Source organism: Metarhizium album (assembly GCF_000804445.1).
Source record: "Metarhizium album ARSEF 1941 chromosome Unknown scaffold_2, whole genome shotgun sequence".
NCBI classification, from domain to species: Eukaryota; Fungi; Ascomycota; class Sordariomycetes; order Hypocreales; family Clavicipitaceae; genus Metarhizium; species Metarhizium album.
The window spans coordinates 489842-509109 of NW_024467576.1; the positions used below are offsets into that span (position 1 = coordinate 489842).

Here is a 19268-nt window from a genome sequence, read left to right on the forward strand (position 1 = left end):
GGGAGACAGTACTTAGAGGGCTCCATCCCATGGGAACAGACTGCTTTACTACTTAACTATCTGTTACGGACCAGCGAGTTTACACCACGGTTACATACCCCGGAAATTCCGTGGCCCGAAGGTGGTAAGGCGCATCCCCTTCCCGAAGACTATGCTATGCGTGGTTTAATCTATACTGGAACCTATTTTCCGAAGAAGTGGTTTGATAATGCGGCGATTGATGATGAAGAAAAATACTTTGAGCCTGCGTCAACGGTTAGTAAACGTTGCGAAAGAATCTTATGGCTGGGTTATAGCATGGCAACGAGGAAAAGAAGACTACACTGGGACAAGAAGACTGGGCAGTTTTCGACTAACAGTAATGAGAGTAATGACGCCAACCAATCGACAGATGACGACACTTCCGAGACCTCGAACCCGGCTTGATTAGGCAGTCGTGCTGGGGGACTCTCCAGGAGGGAAATAAAAAGGGAAGGACGGGCCGATGGCGGTTCGCAAAAGAAACATTTGAGAATCGATCTTTCGAACACCTGAGGAGTCGCAGAACCTATTTTTGTGCATCACTGATTTGGCTAGCTGTATGGGATGGAGTGAGGTGTAAATTAGCGGCGTCGGCACAAACAGCCAGTTAGAATAGGTAACTGCTATATGTCACGGTGCTTGTATGTGCTATTCTTCTAGCTTTTTGTACTCCTCAATACCGCATATTCTGTCCACATAGGTTCATCTGAAAGCTAACTTGCCCTGCAGAGTAGGAATACCCGTCTCGCAAGAATGTACTCAAGACTAATTCAGGACTACCACTGGTGTGAACCTATTGTCAGGTAAAATATACATATGAAGTCGTACATGTCGCACTTTATAACAGTTTGATTTGATGTCTTTTGTGTGCTTCTTTGCATGCATATCTTTTGTCTCTATACATGCGTTTAATTTCCACATACGAAGTCATGCAAATGCGGGCAAGACGGTGGCAACAACGCAATATTAAATTGGCGCTCGTTGAGTGCAGGAACGAACTGAAGAGAGCACATGTTGGTCGCAATGAGAACTTTCCCGAAATATAAATAATTACAAGTTCCCGCACGTTCAAATCCAACTATCCGTTTTTTTTTTTTGCCCATTCAACGTACATCTTGGTTGATTTAATTTGTCTTTTGCTCTTCAAAAATGTCTGACAAAGACAGCACACTCTTTATTGGCGATTCGGACCCAACATGCCCAGCCGGAGTGACACCACAGCCGGATGGATATGTATCCGGACAGTCATATCAGCAAACGTATCAAAAATTCTCCTGCAGTCGAATAGATATGTATCTGGGAAACATCCTTCCTGAATGGCCCATCTTTACACCGGATGAAGTATTGGCCATGCGACAGAAATATCTTGCTGGCCAGGGCTCCGACAACGATCGACTATCAATGTTGGTAATCATAGATTTGGCGGATACTATGAATCCATTTCATAGCCAGGATATTCAAGAGCTCCAATTCAGTCTTGGCTATAGGCGAACTATACAAATCCATGCACTCTTGGCACTGTACTGGAAGCGTCGCGGATTTCATGGCTTTGCGAATGAACACATCACCAAAGCAGTTGCTTTAGGATCCTCTTCTCGGTAGTCCTGAAATCGCACCCGACATGAGGATTCAAAGACTGATGCTTTAGCAGGTTTCAGTGGGAAAATTCTCGCCTTGAAGATCATTTCGCCGATATCGTTGCACTCTGGTGTTGCTGCTTTATTATTAGGTAAATTCCCTTTTTCGCGTTCCCCTATTCCTTGCCACAGATAAACCCAACTGACACCAATAGCGAGTATCCTATTCACACAGACATGAATCCAGTTCCACCATCTTTATACAAATACCTGCCGTTACCATCCAAAGACGATATCGTACAAAAATTTGGCACAAATGCTGGAGCCTTTTTCGAACTCCGAGTCGCGTATATTTCACCACGGCTCACCTCAATTCCCCGGCCTCAGCTTGAGTGTCTGCCTCTAGAGCTTGTCGAAGTACCCACCCCTCTTGTAACGCTAAAAGAACGCTATATACATACGCACGACCTTTGTATAAACCACCAACAAAGCCGCTTCACGTCTCTGGAGTCATACATTAAGATGATACAAGAATTCGAACCAGCCAACAGACGTTGGGCATTTCTGACGTAATTTTCTATTCATTTTTAGAACTCATGGGGGCAAGGAAAATACTAACATCATTTTAGAGAACGATTCTGTTTGTATCAGTTGACAGCCATATACTCCGATTGGAATCAAAGATATATTTGCATGTTACTAGTTAGGAGGGCGCTCCTGTTTTTAGACCCGGTTCCCGACTGCCTTACAATCATGGACGTTAACTCAATTTGGGCCCTATGGTGGAAGTTATGGGGAGATCCTTGCCTGCCACATTCCACATGAGGGAGGAGCCTACGAGGCCGAGGTGACTCGAGGGCGTGGACAAGATTGGCGGTATGCATCATCACCTTGTTGACAAATACAGACGACCGGTGAAGCCTCATGCGGGCTAAGAATGGAACAACCGGGAAGGTGAACGGGAATGACAATCACATCAGATTTGGAATGAAGATGATTGTTGAGCTGGCGCATCATACTTCCTTTGCAGGTATATGCACACGGCTTGTTTCATGGAGCTCTGTAGAGATAACATTGGCGCTTGCAGAGGACGCAGTTGATGTGATGAAAGGCCATAAAATGCAGTCACCTAGTCTCAATGTGCCACTTGCATCTAGATGGATGTACCATAAATGTCTTAATTTCATATGGCTATAGTCTTGCGCCGACAACCTGCTCCGCGGGTTTGTATCACTATAGGGGCAATAAGCGGTCTGCATGAGCAATACAGCACCGGGGGGGTGTAGTTTTGTATTAATGCAACGCCTTAAAAGTCTGCTCAGACCAAAAACCATCTGGTTGTGTGTAAGACTGGCGAATGAGGACTCAAGTGAGGAAATGATTTGACAAGTGACAACTAGCACTGTCACACCTTCACATTCATGCAAGCGTCTGTGTGACCTTTGGCGGCTCAAACTATGTGACAACAACTATCTTGGAAGAATACGGCGGGACTGCCCGCATGGACGTCACTTTTCGTAGCGTCTCTTTAGCTGTAGACAAGGGGGCGTGAGGTTCATGACTTGGTTTACGAGGGTCTGAATTCGGGTAGCAAAGCATCAGACGGGAAGGTGCAGACATAACTGACCGCCTCCCTTACTTTCTTGGAAGTGTTTTTAATTTGCACTTAACTCTGTGTTTCTTGTAGCATGTGGTTGAGCGGAGGACATTGGACTTGGGGGCATCAAGGTATAAATTGCAGCACATCCCCTTCCGAGAAGGGAATTGCTACACGGGCATGACACTTTGGCTACACGGGCATGACTCTTACACGGGCATTCCCGCAAACACTTTCAAGTCTCCCACACCCCCATGGTTCACAGGGCCGCCATGAGCCTGCATGGGGCCTTCGATCTGACTATGAGATATATCTTCAAAATGACTTCTTCCGTGGAAAAAGATGGAGCCAGCGAGTCAGAGCGCTTATACCAGGCCCAGAATTTGATCCATTCGCCTCTGAACCTCCCGAATCACCCCCATCCGCCCAGCATCTCCCAACAAGGACAAGAGCCGAGTTCGAGTCCGCAATGCGCATAGTACGAGAGGTTACCGGCGAAGGTCGAAGGCTAACTGTAGACCTTGCTCGATCATACGAACGTGTACAAGCTTGGCGAGAGAGATGGGGATGGTCACCATTAAGTTTCGAAGCATATGACTCTCCTCCACCGTACTCTCCACCTCGTAGGTCACCCACACAACCTCCTCGAATATCACCGACGCCCGAAAATATTAGTTCCTCGCCTATGCGACAGTCTCTATCTCCCGCCCCGGAGCCAATTCCGAACCCAATAATCCCTGGCGACCCAGCGCCCTCGGCCGAAGTTCTTTTTAAAACAACCAACGCATTTGCAAAGGAGAACGGATTTGGTATTATTCGGCGGAATAAATATTCCTATAAGGGACGGTTGATTAGGTACTCCATTCAATGCGACCGGTTTGGACAATCTCGGGCCTCGGGGGGTTCTGGTCTTCGAACCCGAAGGTCTCGGAAGTGTGATTGCAAATGGATGATAATTGCTGAAGCCCTAGAGGAAGGCAAGTGGCTTCTTCGACAACATAGAGACCCGAAACATCACCAGCATAACCATGAACGGAGTATTACGCCATCTGCGCATGTTTCCCACCGCCGCCTTACTACACCAGTTAAAGCAACCATCGAGTCAGCAAGCCGTCGCGCGGGTATTCGAGCCAGTGATGTAGCTGCTATGGTTGAGGAGCAATTCCCCGATACAACACTCCTGCGGAAGGATATCTATAATGCCCGTTCGTTCATTAACCGAGAGAAGCTAAATGGCTATACACCTACTGCGGCATTGATCAAACTCTTTGATGAGAAGAAGATCCCATACATCGCGAAATGGGCCGATGATGATCCAGATAGACTGCTTGGTCTTGTCTGGACCTTTCCGTACTGTCTACAGATGTGGAAGCGCTTCCCCGAGGTTATTAGCTTTGATAACACATATAACACTAATCGCTTCAAGCTTCCTTTATTCCAGGCTACTGGCCAAACCTGTCTTGGAACTGTGTTCAATGCTGCATTTGGCTTAATAGATAACGAGAGGAGGGAGGGGTTCCAATTCCTTGCAGAGAGTGTTCGCAAGCTCATTACAAAACACTCACTCAGGGAACCAGATGTCATCATCACAGACTTCGACAAGGCTATGAAAGCTGCCGTTAATGATCAGTTTCCAAATGCACAGCAACAGCTTTGTATTCATCATATCCTTTCAAACGTTTTGCTTAAATCGAAGACTAGGTGGACGGGCCAACGTGAGGACAGTACTACTAGCCCTAGCGCTAGTGACAGTGAAGACATTCCCTCACAGGCGGATGGCGGGTTGAGCACTACAGATAAGCATCTGATCGAAGATCGGTCGAGTAGTGATAAGATTCCTCATACTTACCAAGGCGTTGTTTTAATGTGGAAAAAGGTTCTCTATGCCGAGACTGAGGAAGCGTTTGAGCAGGCATGGAGAGATCTTTGTAAAGAGTTCGACGACCAACGAGCGATCTTACAATACCTCTACTCGACTTATATGCCTGTTAGTGCTCAATGGGCACGTTGCTTTATCCGTCGTTATCGTAACTTCGGAATCCGAGTTACGTCCGGCACAGAAGCAAGCAACAATAATATCAAAAGCTATCTATTAAATGGCATGAGCCACCTCTACCGACTCGTCGAGGCAATGCAGGATATGATACATGACCAAGAACGTGCCTTTAAGGATGCCTGTGGACAGGATGATGTCCTGACTGCTCCACAATACCTAGGTTCGATGGGAAACTATCTTGGTGAACTACGAACAACCATGTCATCGAAAGGACTTGGGTTAATCAACAAGCAATACTGTATTGCTCGCAAATTTCTGCCGACGGGGAAGAATCCCTTCCCCGACTCTATTGGACTTTGCGACGACGACTGTACGGTCTCTATTGAGCTGGGAATCCCATGCTATCATAAAGTCTACGCAAAGCTAGATTCTGACACACGTTTCACTAAATGGGAGGTCCACCCACGCTGGCGACTACGGGAATCGGCATCTCAAGATCCATACCGACGAATTCTTGACCCGAAAGTTGCCACTGCACTACGTGGAAGGCCAAAGAATACAGCGCAGGTTATCCCAGAAAGCCTAGCTATTACATCAAGTAGCCGATCTGATAATCAACCAAGTGGGCGACGAGGTCGACCGCCAGGAAGTCTCAATAAGCCAACTCTTGCTAGGAGAGTGCATAAAGCTACTCGAGAAACCATCACACAAACTGGTGGCCAAATTGGCATCTCAGCCCAGCAAGGGCCAGGTAGACCTTCTAAAGTCCTAAATGCTGGGAATACGACAGGCGTGCGGTACAGTGGACGGAGGACGCAACGAAACATTCGCAGGACAAGGAGTCAATGGGAACTGGCTAAGAGTGATGACGAAGATCCAGATTGTATCGTTGTGAGGCAATAAATTAAGTAGACCACATCACGTCTTTTGCCAGTATTTGACAGTTACTGGCTAACAGTACAAGGACGGTAGTTTAATCCGAAATGCAGGCTTGCAAGATAGCAGAAGACCAATCGCGCCCACAACGATAAGTGACTGCAATTCATGGTGATGTAGGAGCTTGTTAGTGAAGTTGGCTACACCGCCTTTCCGAGGAAGTATCTGTGGGGCCAAGAAAGTATGCGACCAATCAGAAGTGGTAAAAGTCATGCCCGTGTAAGAGTCATGCCCGTGTAGCCAAAGTGTCATGCCCGTGTAGCAATTCCCTCCGAGAAAGATCGCAATCTAAAGAGATATATCACACTGTTTGCAAAAACATACAATATCAATCTATTAGTTTGTTCCTTTTATTAGTTTCTCGCTTCTCATAGCGCCTACTCCGGTCAACCGCAGTTTTTGCTACGCAGCTTTTCTATTTATTTGCTGACACGGATTTCGTCATCTATCACTCTCCGTCCACGCCCGGCTAGTCATCTTCATGAAAAATTCGCGGACATGGAGTCGAGCCGAAGCGCCCCAAAAATTGCAATACACGGCCACATAGCAAGACCTGGGGGGAAGTGCTCTGCGGTGGTGTACGATACAGCCAACCACGATTGGCATGGAGTAGAAGTCGAAGTAACCTGTCGCGGGGCTGAAGAAAAGACGACGGATATAACGTGGCTATCATGCATAATTGAAGAACATCTCAGACGTAGTTACGTTGACATTAGGGAAGATCCGGACTATGAATGGAGTGCGGATGAGACGGACTGCCAGAACAACTCGTACACTATTCGAATATGGCCGCGCAGTAGGGTGCTGTTTTACGGTCACAGAACCGACATATTCCAGCCCACAGCGTTGGACATAAAAAGCCCGCAGCCATTGGGTCACAGAGTTTACCGATGCTCTTGGAAAGGTCAGGAATGCGTGCTGAAGTACATTGAAACCGATACCGATGTGGGTGCGATTGAGCTCGAAATCGAAAAACGAAAAGATCTTATAAACAAGGCACAAATACCAGCGAACCAAGTCAATTCGGAAATGTCCAGACGCTTCTGTCTCGTTCCCATTCTCGCCGTTGTTGTGGCCGATTGGCAACCCAGAAAACCCAACACAGTTGTGGGCATCCTCATGCCTTATGCCGGCGAGGATTTGGGTATCTTGGCAAAGAATAGTGGAGGCAACCTACCCATTACACTTCAACAACTTCAAGACCTAGTCCGAGGCGTTCGAGAGCTTCGGAAGTACGACCTTTTCCAGGGTGACATAAGGCCGTGGAACACGCTCCTTCAGCCTTCAACAACGGCTTCCAAGCCGCGTCTAATGCTCATCGACATCGACATGGAGCTCCCAGGATATCCTGGAGATGCAAAGGCATTAGGGAAACTACTGCGGTGGTGTCTCGAAAACTCGATGGCATTGAGTGAAGATAAACAAGCTAAAGTAAAGCTTATTAATGCCGTGAAAGCGCTCTTAAGTGAAAATTTCGACATGGCCATTGACTGCCTATCTGCGACAGAGCAGTCTATGCGACGAGGCCCCCCTTCTACGTAAGTGTTCAAGGTTTCCATCCATGACGTGGATTATGTTATTATGGACTAATATAGTGTATCTAGACATGCCAACAAGGTGGGCTAGATTGGGTGTAACAAAATTCCAATTGACACCGCTATACTAGGATAGGTCATCTAGATGAGCTCTCGTTCATATGTCCAATATAAAGGGATCAGGAATTTTCAATGTTCATTTTGGTGACGCTATGTAACGGGCTAGAGATATCTGACCCCGTCACAGTGTGCTGCCACATGAGATTGAAATTGGTTGATATGTTACGTATAGAACTAAGCCTCAACGGTAAAACTATCTGAATATGCTTAGATATCTACCGTCGCGCCAGCCAGCCTCCCCTTGAAACTCTTCACTCTCTTCAGCCCCTATTCTCAGAATTATCTTGGGATTTCGAAACCCATTAACTCGGCCTCCTCTATTGTCATATCATATCTAATCCATGTTTTGTTGTCGTCCAATCCCTGTCCACTGAGGTCGACGAATGTCCCCTCGAAATGTTTCTTTTCTTTATCAGTGGCCCAGGGCCGGTACTTGTAAGTTTTGTTGAAATTGTCTTTGCTTATTTGTATTGTTGCTCCGTCGGGGAATGTATGGAAGAGAAGCCAAGTTGAGGGATTGTAGAACGACGCCGGCAAGAGTAGATATCCGGTCTCTTTCCAGGCTCGACAAAGCGGAGAAAAGTCTTGGGCTTGTTCCATTAAGATGTCTTTTATCGTATCTAGTGAGAGTATGAGGATTCGAACGACAGAAAATGGTTGTCGATATTCGAGGGCTGCCAACGTTTTATACCTCAGGACCACCTCTGTAGGGACAATGTCGAAAAATTTTTTATGTCGACTTTGAATGCCGTCACAACCATGCTGTACCTTCAGTTGCTATGTTGATGATGATGGTTAGCCTGATGTTCTGATCAATGGCTTGTGTAGCTAACAAGGCCACTGATGCAGGTGCTAGAGGGGCTCAAATATCTGCTGCAATTGATGGTCTGCTGCCATGTCAAGTCGCTCTTGACCGGGCTTTGCTGTATAAAAGGTCGGACAACCCGCCGTTCTACCTCGCAATAAGGATCTATTCAGTTTCACTCTTCCTTCGGCTCCCAGATATTTGTATGTATACTATATACAATATTATTCTAGTCTCAATCCTAATTTTTCCTAGGTTCACCAAGGCATCGTATCTGCCTGGATGTAAGATGATTAGCTCTGGCAGATCAGGGTCTTGCAGCACCTGCGGGCACTTCAACGAAGTTCATCGCAGTGAACCGTGTGCAGCACGACGATGCCGCAGAAAGATCAAAGTTTGTGGCAGCACAGTTCACACCCTTATCCATATGGATGGCACTGTTGACGAGAATTGGACCGGATGGGTAGTTTGCAGGCCGTGTCCTGAGCATGGACGGGAGAGCAAGGATGTGGACTATAGTAGCTGTCCTGTTATCGCCAAGGATGATGAAGGCAATCTTGTTATCGTACAATACGGTGTAGAGTACTGAGTTGGTCTATCAGTTTTCTGGGAGGTAACAGATGTATTGCCGGTCACGAGCAAGATTTGTCGGCTAGTAATGCAATAACAAGATTAGTAGGCTGTTGGGAAAGCCATCAAGCAGGGTCAGATATCAGAACCTCAAAATGGGGTAAGTCGTTGCTTCTTACAATGCCGCGACGCGGCATTGTAGGTATCAGCAACGACTCCTCCTAGTCTTAGGATTGTATCAGACATGGTTCCTTCATAAGATAAATACCGCGTTCATTTCCATCGTTCATTTGTTCTTCAGATAATTCTCGTTCAATATAATCGGCGCCTACGGCGCCATTATACTCGATCTTTTGCGACCCTCAATTGTCTGACAAGCAGCTTGCGCGGAAAGACAACGAGCAGGTCTCAAGACAACGTGATTGAACCATTACTCTGCCCACACGGTCGCTTACGGCGGTGTTAACGGTGGCAATATCATCAGAAGCTGTCGATAGAGGGCTGGTTTTGACGGTGAATGGGGACCGATGACGTTTATTATCGAGACAGCTGGCGCGATATTGTCTGTGCAGCGACGCGGTGGTGACACCATTAGTTGGGTTGACAGGTTTGTTGCCTGATAAATCAGGCCGAGCGAGCTAGCGTGTGTACTTAAAGCTCTCCATTCCTCCATTCAGCATGATCGCAGGTTACCCCAAAGTAGCACCACCATTTTAACAGTACTCGATGGCCTTGGGCACCCTCAAGTCATCGTTGCCAACCTACTACTTAGAGTATGGCAGATGCCCTTCGACCAGACAACGAAACATACAAGTTTTATTATGAAGCAGGCTACCGGTTGTGGCATAGCCTTTGCTCAAGCTCAAACACATCTCCTTTGGATGCAACCAGCTTAGACATTGAAAATGCGTTTCCCCAGCATCCCTATTTTCCGCCACAGCTAGAGCTCGATCGCAATTCCTCTACCGTCCTATATGCGACGGGAACATCTACTTGGGAAACCAGCAATGGTAGTTGCAACCTACCCTCCTTGCAGATAGGGCTTGCCTTTGGAGCTACAATAGCCTGCCCAACCGCCATTTCTCTTCAATCAAGTTGCCCAATTGACAGCCCGAATATCTTCGATGAGGAATCCAAGCATATGTTGGTTCTCACCCTCGCCTGGGCCTATGTACTATCTGCACGATGGACGGAGATCATTCCCGGGGCATCAACTATGTCATATACCGAAAGCGTGGCTACGCGCGACAGCCGTGACAACGCCCGCAACGGCGACGGCGATTTAATCGTGGACCTTGGTGACATTACATATGAAGCAGCGCGGTGGTGGGCGGCCATTCTTGCTCCCGAAGAAGGCTGGGGCGCTTGCATTTTTCACAACGGCAGGGTCTTAAAGTCGCCGTGGTCTGTAAAACTGGACTCTTGCAAGACGTTGGCTCTACGTTATAACGCCGTACCCTCGCGTCTGGAATGGCATTCTTCGGCATCTTTCTCCACTGCAATGGCTTACGTCCTTGACTACGCAATCTACCACGGACTTCAGAACCAAAGTCGAGCGGCATTTGCTGCCGCACTCCTGCTGCCAACACGCCACCGCATTTCGAAGCAGGTTCGCTGGCCCCGTATGCATCTTCCCCGCATGCAACGGTCAAAACCTTCCGTGGAACAGTACCTTCCGCCGTGGGGGAGCAACAGCTGTCAGTTGGATAGATTGCTCGCCCTTAGCTGCAATACTACAGGAATAATCTCGCTCTTGTGCAGCACGTTTATTGAACCGGACATCCCGTGCAATGTCTGTGGTGCTTGGATTCAAGGCGCTTTTGCAATTCTTGACACACAAGTCGCTAAAGAGCCGCATATTCTGGCACAAATGCTTATGTGCCGGTCTCCCAACTTGAATTTTCTGTGGTTAGGGGGCATACTTATGAACGTCCAGCACTACATCATGAAATGGGCTCGCCCTGTTGCGTTTCAGATTGATCTACATTCTGCGGCCTGGACAAACAGCTATGTATCTTTCATCCAGAAACCTGTGTCGCGCAATGCTTCAAATGCGACAACTGTGCAGCGGTCGGACGAGGCTCGATTAATGTTCCTATCGCAGGCTGATCATCACAGCAATCCCCCTCTCGTCCCGTTCACGCCATTTGGCTCCATTGCTCTTAAAGACTGTATTCTGGAGGTGCAAATGCACGCCTCCTGCGCCGGCTATCACGGCTTAAGATACGCCGGTTGGGTATGGAACTGTAGGAACAACACTAAGATTGCCCAAGACCCAACTGAAAGCTCTTTTACACCCAGCTCCAAGGTAGATGATGCTGTTGCTGGCCATACTACCATTCACTATGACAACCTTGACCGTGACAAGGACTGTTCAGAGTCTATGACGCGAAACATGTTTAAGTGGCTTCGCGAAGCGGACGGGTTTCCCGTCGCCGAACGAGCTATCAGAGAGCATGAATGGATTAGCGGGGGGTGGAGCTCGGAGGAAGAAAGTGCCGCACCAGAGGGTGATGGAAAATCGACCACAAACCGACAGATTGGACCATGGATATGCCGGGGCATAACGACAAGATGTAACACAATTTGAACATGTTGTAGCCAGAGTTCATGACATCCACCACTAGCTTCTTTTAGGTGTTTGCCTAGGGCTCAAATTTGCTCATATAAGGAATTGACAAAGAGTGGCGAGCAACAACTGGCTATTCGCTAAATTGAAAGGCGGCTGACCATACACTGGCTGGAATACAACTTCTTGGATCTCAAGGCACGACTCGGACTCAGACACAATCCAGTGGCTCCTTAATATTGCTGCAACGACATCTTCCTGCTCTCAGCCTTGCGTCCTTCAATTTTGGGGACGATTAACTTCCAGACGATACTGACTGCGATGTTCAGGTTGGCCGGCCACGGCCGATTGTGTCGGATAATGCCTCTATAGACTGAAGTCGCAGAGCTTGTTGTAATGACTGGTTATCATAGTGTCGGCTATCATGACTAAACTTAGCCGAAAGTTAAATTCGGAGGAAAGGAAGTATTTTTGGTATTGAAAAGAGAGCTGCCGGCGGAGTCTGCAGCACTCGCAACAAGAAGGATGATTTTATCAAGAAGCTTAGTTAACATGAGTCTCATAACGTGACAGATTGCACCCGATGGCCCAATTTGCATCGCTGCTGTGGGTCAGTAGTTCTGGGCCAAACTTCGCCTGTTCCCAACGCCTGGTGAATCCACTATCGACCAGTTTTGAGCAAATTTCTCGGAACTCTGCCGCGATGTTGTCGGAAACGCAAAATAAAATCTCAGATTCTGGGTCAGGCGAACTGGGTCATGGATTCTGCCACCCTCTTGAAAGTGCAAACTGCGGGGATAGGCGACGATTTTATTCAGCCGTAGGCTGACTTTACATTAATCGGATAAGTTTCCCAGAATGAGGGTGCCTTGAGGAACGAAAGGTCCTTCTGCCCCACCCGCCGGCTGCGTCCGAACTTTTCGCTTTCCTATTGGCTATAGTTTCTCGGCTCTTTATTGGTCAGTTGCCTTCGCCGGTCCTTCGCTGGTCCTTTGCATGCATTTGAACATCCTCACCAAGCCACCGCTGTGCCTCCTCCACTGTCCTTGTGCTCATTTCCTCCAGTCTGCCCTGTGCCGCCGTCATCTCCTGTGGAACTCGGTTGCCCACCAAATCTCTGTCCCGCACCTTCGAGATGAGCATGATGCCGTCTAACGACCGGCACCGCGACAGCTGCACGTACAGGCTGTAGGGGTCGCACTGCGCCGGAGTCACCCGCCCGTCGACCGTTGTCGTTACCTGCCGATTGATAGGCTCGCAATATCAAAGAACGTTGAGCGTCGGTGCTGGGCGTGCCCACATGCGGTGTTTTGCCGTCCGAGTTGACGGCCGTGGAGCGAATAACAGCGCGGATCGGGTCACCATCCCGGATGGCCGCTTCTAGGGGCTTGATTAGTATAGCATTAACTGCTTCTGCGCGCGCAAAGCCGTCTGCGAGGGTATCGAATGTTTTGCATCGACCATCCGGGGCAAGGATACCCAGTGCCGACATGTCCAAGGTCATGGACGGGTCCATGATGAGACTCGAACCCAACACCATCGCCGTCGAGCAGTCGCCGCTGTTGAGAGACTGGCAAGCAATGTGAAGTCCTGAAAGGGAAGACGAACAGGCCGTTCGTATTGTCATGCTAACACATGAAATAAAAGGTTAGTTATTACCCCCAGTCGGTACAACTCGCGGCACTCGTCAACTTGCCTCGGACCCCTGAGGTCATACTGACGGGACAGCATGTTGGATAGCGCGTAATCGCCCGCACTCAGAACTCTATGTGTGTTGGGCATTAAGTCGTCTCGATGCAGCATATTGTGCCAGTCTTCCCCAAAAACACCGACAAAGACGCCAGTGTCGGATCCAACAAGCTTGTGCGTCTGGCCCGCGCTCTCCATACACTCCCAGGCAACTTCCAACAGCAGCCTCAATTGAGGATCCAGCACGGTCGCATCGGCCGGCTTCATGGAGAAGAAGGACGGGTCAATGTTGGAAAGCTCCGTCTGCAGAAAGTAGCCATACTCTGTGGCAAGGAACTGGGTCTGCATTTTGCCGCCGCCGAAGCCGTCAACATTGTACCGCGTCGCCGGAACCCTACATCTGCCGTTCTTCTTGTTTATTAGGAGATCCCAGTACTGGGCGTCTGTTGAGATGCCACCTGGAAGACGAAACCCCATGCCAATAATGGCTACCGGTTTGGCGGAATCTGGCGTTGCGTCCATGTTGCCCAGTGAGATTAGTAATATCAATTGTATTCTAGCTAGATGGCTCGAAAGTATAAGCAAGAAGTGAAGAGGTTATAAATTGAAACCATGTATCCTAAGACATTTGGCAGAAAATACACCGAGGCTATTTGGGCGACTTGTTCTGCGTGCTCATGGCCCCCTACAAGTATGCTATTCTCATCCTATCCCTTATCCCAATGCTTCGTACTCATTGCATGGCAAGAGTCAAATGCCGTCTTAAACAGTGCTTGCGACAGGCATGCGGCGAGCAGACCAGCATAGTAGTTCAGATGGACAAACAGGCCGAGCCCATCTTGGTTTAATTTTCCAGCATGCGGTGTTGACACATACTTGGCAGTACAAGGGAAAAAAGACGCGTCTCGTGATTTGCAGTGCGATTATCAAGTCGGCAGCAATATTGTTGGGCAGCAATGACCGTAAAGACAGCTGTCAAATAAAGAGTGCTAGATTGGCGCGCCTGCGCTGTATCATACCGGCGAAACCTGGTACTGCACTACTAATGTACAACGTCTGGGTCCTTTTTCGGCGTTCTTTCCAGCAAAGCTAGTGTCTAAGCCCGAGAGCTTCAAGGCAGTGCCCGTCAGCTTATCGGTACCATCCTCTTTACTTGGCGTCATTCGTGAACTTAGAGAGGTCGCCTTTCCCGAGGCCAAAAAAGAGAGAATAGACTACGACATGGCAGCTGATAGCACTGATGATGTTTTGTTCGAGCCGGTGCTGGATGCCGGGCGCGGCGGCAGCTGACTGGCCAACCGGAGGCGCCTGGAGTTCTTATTCTACACATGCCAATAGCTCCAACTCGCTAAGCCCGAACGTATCGGCTCCAAGCCCCCTACGACGTTTTCGTTTGTGTGCAGACCGAGGACCTAGCACCAGAAGCGAAGTTGACGATGAGCAGTTATGCATATCCTCTAAAGTTTCGGAACAACCAAGGAGCAAACAACGGCCTTTTTGGGAATGCCGGAGAAGTCCGACACCGCCGTGAGGATAAGAATCACGCCACCAGTCACGATAAGTGCAATCACCTTTGCACTATTCCACAGAACGCCCCTTCCAGGTCATCCTAGGTTGAGAAAAAGGAGACTTATGCTTGCCGTGTACATGAGCAGGCCAACGTAGTCTAGTTCCAGCAAGATGTCTTTCTTTGTGCGATCAATATAGACTTGGCGTGGCGGGTGGTAGGCAAAAACTGTGCCAACAAGAGCCACGGCGCCCGAGATGTCGCCGACGATCATATTAGAATTCGTGACCACACTAGAGACCGTGATAGGTAGGGTCCGTTCATCAATCGAGCATCCACTCACACAAAGACCAAGCCTGTACCGGCTCCAATAATAACCATGGCGGCAATCAGCTGGTTGAATGTCTGGGCTAGAGCGCCGACGAGGTGGCCAACAAGCAACAAGGCCTGTCCCGCAAGCACAACGCCCTTTCGACCAAAGTAATCGCTCAGTTGCCCGCCCATCGCAAAGGCGATGCTGCCGCTGAGATACCACCCTCCGGCAATCCAGTTCAGGTTGTTCACGTTTCCTTGCATCTCCTTGGCCACTGTGGACGAGGCGGCGACGAATATGCTGAGGGGAAAGTTTATGCCCGACGTGAGCGACAGCCCGAGAAAGAAGACTGCAGCCCAGGTCTGGAAGCTAATGGTGGTATTCCCAGACGCATCTTCAAGCGCCGCATGATAAGGATCTCCATGGTCATCGTAGATTTGGGAATTGAGCACCTCCCTCCCGACCATGCCTTGTGTAATAATAGTGTCGTTGACTTGGCCCATTGTATGTGTGCATGAATGCTTGGGTCGCGAGAAAAAATTGTGTTAAATTCACCATCTATCTATACATTTACAAGTGAGGCCTGGTTCTTAGATACTTGCTAGTTGTACAATACAACCCCTGAATTATTATTAAAAAGATACTTAGCCCCGCTTCCTCCCGCAATTTATATCATTTAACAGGTCAACAGGTATTATATTCTGGGCCTACTAGGCCTGATAGGCAGGCACAGGTAGATTAGCAGGGGATCAGGCGCTACTAAAAGGGACTTTTTTAATATTGAATTTACCTCTATATTTACACTCCAACCCCTACATAATTAACCGCCCGTAACCTCGCAGGGGGAATTTAACTAATAGAGAGTTAAAAAGTAAGGGAAATAAATACCTAAATTTTAAGAGAAAAACTAAAAAAGCTTATATATTCTTATTAATTCCTGCTATATTACTTAATAGCTACTTATAATTAATAGTTAAATCGCCGATATAGCCCGGGGACCTTGCTCTATTAACCTTGTCATGTCACGGGTGGTTAATTATACAGGGGTTGGAGTGTATGTATGTATGTACCTATGTGTAATTTAATATGGGCTACTTAACATTTAATTGGTTAATCTACCCATGCCAGGTATCTACGTGACAATAATTCAGGGGCTGTATTGTAGTGCTACCATTCAGCAAAGAGTGAAAGAGCGAATAGCCGAGTTCATGTTTGCGGATCATCTTGTCCAATGCTATCCGTCACGTGTTGCTGCCACAAGGGGTACGTGAAGTTGGTCGCCAACTTGGACTTGGTAGAAAGAGGCAGTCATCTGGTCTTGGCGCATCGCATCTACAGTCGCACTTTGAAGGGAGTCACGTTGGGGAGGTAACCGCGAGGGGTTCTATATGCAAAGACAAACACCATGGAAACTTCTCATTGCTGCTCTAGACATACATGTAGCCATTCTAAAAGCACGTGTATCCAAAACATTTGATACATCAAACATACATGTACAATCCCTCACGTAGGGATAGACCCGTCGCTTTTTAGCGCCAGCTTGTGCGCCCCAAGACGCCTCCCCGTTTAGCCAGAAAAGGACAATAGTGGAATGCGCTCGCTAGCCCGCGCCGTTGCCGACCGCAAGGCGCGGCTAGTAATCTGCCTCAGGAGTGGGTTCGCCACGCGGTGGCCTAGACGGGATACCCGTCCAATGATCCTCTGCACGGCCTGCCGAGTCACCTGAGTCAGCGAGCTTGTGACCCGGCTTAGAGCAGCGGTCACAGCCTCAGCAACAGAGCCGACTTCAGTGCTGATTCCGAGACTGGTAGCGACCGAGGCAATGAGCGCTGCCCCGTCGCCCGTCGTGAAAAAGGCGACGGTGACGGCAGTGACTGGGACGCCAATGGCGACCGCAAGGTTCGTGCTGGCCTCGGAGTCCTTTTGCTCTGATGGGGGGGTTGTCGACGGCGGCGTCTTGTCAGGTGGTGAGCCGGCGGGAGCGGGCTGGCCTATGGCAGCCAGTACCTTCTTGCAGACGTCTAGAAACATGGCCTTGTAAGCGGTGGCTTTGGCAGTATGCATTGATGGACTGTGACGTTTCACGTACCTTGGTCTGCTCGAGCTTTGAGTCGTCGGCTGCTGGGCGGCTTGTTGGGCAGGCAAGAGGTAAATCGGATTTGCGCCGTGGCCATTTCCCGCAGAACGTTTATAGCAAGGGGAAAGGTGCGCTCGAGGAGCCGGTATACTTGGGGATAATTATCCTGCAGAGATTGGATACCGGCGTCCAGATAGGTGCGAAGTTGCTGCTCTGCGATGTTGAATTGCTGCTGCACTTGTTCAACGAACCGCGGCCATGAGCTCTGGTCCAGTTCCGGCGCGGGCTCTGCAACAATAATGTTAGCATTGACCAGACTAGACACGGTGAGTGCTGTAGCCATGGAGGGTTTCCCATACCGGTAGGTGGTTGAGTCTCATTTAGACTGTCTTGATCCGATGCAAAACCTGGCATGTTGTTATGTACGCTGGGCTCAAAGCACATGTCCTTTACGATATCCTCGCTTGTCAAATACTCGCTTAATTCGTTTTCTGGCACTTCATCAAAGACTTGAAGCAACTCAGACACGCCTTCGTTACAGCGCGTAGCGTCTGTTGCCGTGTTGGCTGGCGGCTGGTCGGCCGGGCGTGCAGTGCAAAGAGCTTGCTGAACGTCGGGATCCACCTCGGACAAAAGCAATTTCTTGCCCTTGGATTTGGCCCGGGTTGGCTCCAAGGCTTTCGAGACATGTTGTTGGCAGAGGCCGCTGGGTCCTGCGACAGGCTCAGACGTTGGTGGCGAGTCGGCGGTAGGCGCAGGGCAGTTTAGGTACGCGTCAATAGCAAACCATTGAAATGTATCTGCATTACCCAGCGCTTGGTCGCGGGTAAGCTGTGTCGACTCGAATCTTCCATACCTGTGGTCTACCACAAGACTCGACGACAGGGCGTGTGAGAATTCATGGATAAGCACGCCAGCGAGACTACGCTCGCCGCAACGCTTTGGTTTGACGGGCCTTGCGAGAGCGGCAGGGCAAAGTGTGACGGTGTCTGTTCCTCTTGTGAAGTAGGCGACGGTGTTTGGGTCCTCGGGACCGGGACATTGAGCATCTGCTGCATCACAGGAGATGGTCAGCAGCCCATCTTTGCCGTCTTTGCACTCTTGTGCAATGTCGTCGTACAAAGTGGCAATTCTGTTTCGGAATGCCTGGTCTGACGTGTGGAAGTAAGTTTCGAGCCGTGCTGCATCCCCAGTACGGGCTGCTGCGGCTGCTGCCTTGGCAATTTTTCGGCAAACGTCGAGGGCTTTCTTGATGTCTTTTTTCTGCTTTGAGTCGCACTTTGGGTCGACTTTGGCGCGCGCCTTCAAGTAGGAATGAATATCCGAACGAGGAGAAGTCCCTACCGCAGCACCCTGGCCAGGTGGAATGGGTGGCGCAAGCGCAGCGGCCAAAGTTGCGCCAGAAAACAGGATCAAGCTAGAAAACTTCATGATGATCTCTGGTAAGTATATGTAACAAGAAAGATTTCTTTGGCAATACCAAGGGCATAATCTTGTGATGCGGCGGGAATAGGGCCTATTATAATCATTCATATGTCTGGTATAGTTTAAATTAGGGTGGCCCTATCGAGAATAGCTTGAGGCCGTGCCTGTCATGGCAGACACCAATTGAGTAGGTGATCAATACCATACTCGGAGCAAACGAATGTTGAAGTGCCGACAATAATTTCATCGCAATATGGAGCATAAACGCCAAGCATGTCACGATTCAGCCAAGTCGGCAGTGCCCATGATTCCATGACATCAATGACAACTTAATCACGCGACCAGTTGCCATTACAAGTGGTCTTGAGACTGGAGCCTAGAGACCCCGGTTTGCGTCACCTGCCCCAGCCTACATTTTGATCCGGCTTGACTAATTGATCATGCCGCTGGCAGGTCTATACGGCAGAACTGCATAAACTACCAGGCCTATAACTCGCAAGGCTGAGGCATAAACACTAAATCGGCACGGGC

The 19268-nt window shown here is 49.0% G+C and overlaps 6 protein-coding genes across 6 annotated transcripts; 3 read left to right on the plus strand and 3 right to left on the minus strand.

Annotated features, from left to right (window-relative positions):
• Nucleotides 1–3397: 3397 nt before the first annotated feature.
• Nucleotides 3398–6094, plus strand: MAM_01278 (uncharacterized protein; the record flags this gene model as incomplete). Its single annotated transcript, XM_040820077.1, has 1 exon — nt 3398–6094. The coding sequence occupies one exon, from the start codon at nt 3398–3400 to the stop codon at nt 6092–6094; it is 2697 nt and encodes an 898-aa protein (XP_040681565.1).
• Nucleotides 6095–6625: 531 nt separating this feature from the next.
• MAM_01279 (Protein kinase-like domain protein) lies at nt 6626–7753 on the plus strand (the record flags this gene model as incomplete). Its single annotated transcript, XM_040820078.1, has 2 exons — nt 6626–7665; nt 7732–7753. 2 exons carry the CDS (start codon nt 6626–6628, stop codon nt 7751–7753), a joined length of 1062 nt encoding a protein of 353 aa, XP_040681566.1.
• A 2620-nt stretch (nt 7754–10373) lies between these two features.
• Nucleotides 10374–11747, plus strand: MAM_01280 (uncharacterized protein; the record flags this gene model as incomplete). Its single annotated transcript, XM_040820079.1, has 1 exon — nt 10374–11747. The coding sequence occupies one exon, from the start codon at nt 10374–10376 to the stop codon at nt 11745–11747; it is 1374 nt and encodes a 457-aa protein (XP_040681567.1).
• Nucleotides 11748–12738: 991 nt separating this feature from the next.
• On the minus strand, nt 12739–13937 carry MAM_01281 (Beta-ketoacyl synthase; the record flags this gene model as incomplete). The annotated part of the gene is made up of 2 exons (XM_040820080.1): nt 12739–13354; nt 13444–13937. The coding sequence occupies 2 exons, from the start codon at nt 13935–13937 to the stop codon at nt 12739–12741; spliced, it is 1110 nt and encodes a 369-aa protein (XP_040681568.1).
• Nucleotides 13938–15019: 1082 nt separating this feature from the next.
• On the minus strand, nt 15020–15738 carry MAM_01282 (trichothecene efflux pump; the record flags this gene model as incomplete). Its single annotated transcript, XM_040820081.1, has 2 exons — nt 15020–15215; nt 15266–15738. 2 exons carry the CDS (start codon nt 15736–15738, stop codon nt 15020–15022), a joined length of 669 nt encoding a protein of 222 aa, XP_040681569.1.
• Nucleotides 15739–16801: 1063 nt separating this feature from the next.
• Nucleotides 16802–18743, minus strand: MAM_01283 (deuterolysin metalloprotease; the record flags this gene model as incomplete). Its single annotated transcript, XM_040820082.1, has 3 exons — nt 16802–17256; nt 17325–17600; nt 17672–18743. The coding sequence occupies 3 exons, from the start codon at nt 18741–18743 to the stop codon at nt 16802–16804; spliced, it is 1803 nt and encodes a 600-aa protein (XP_040681570.1).
• Between the last annotated feature and the right edge of the window lie 525 nt (nt 18744–19268).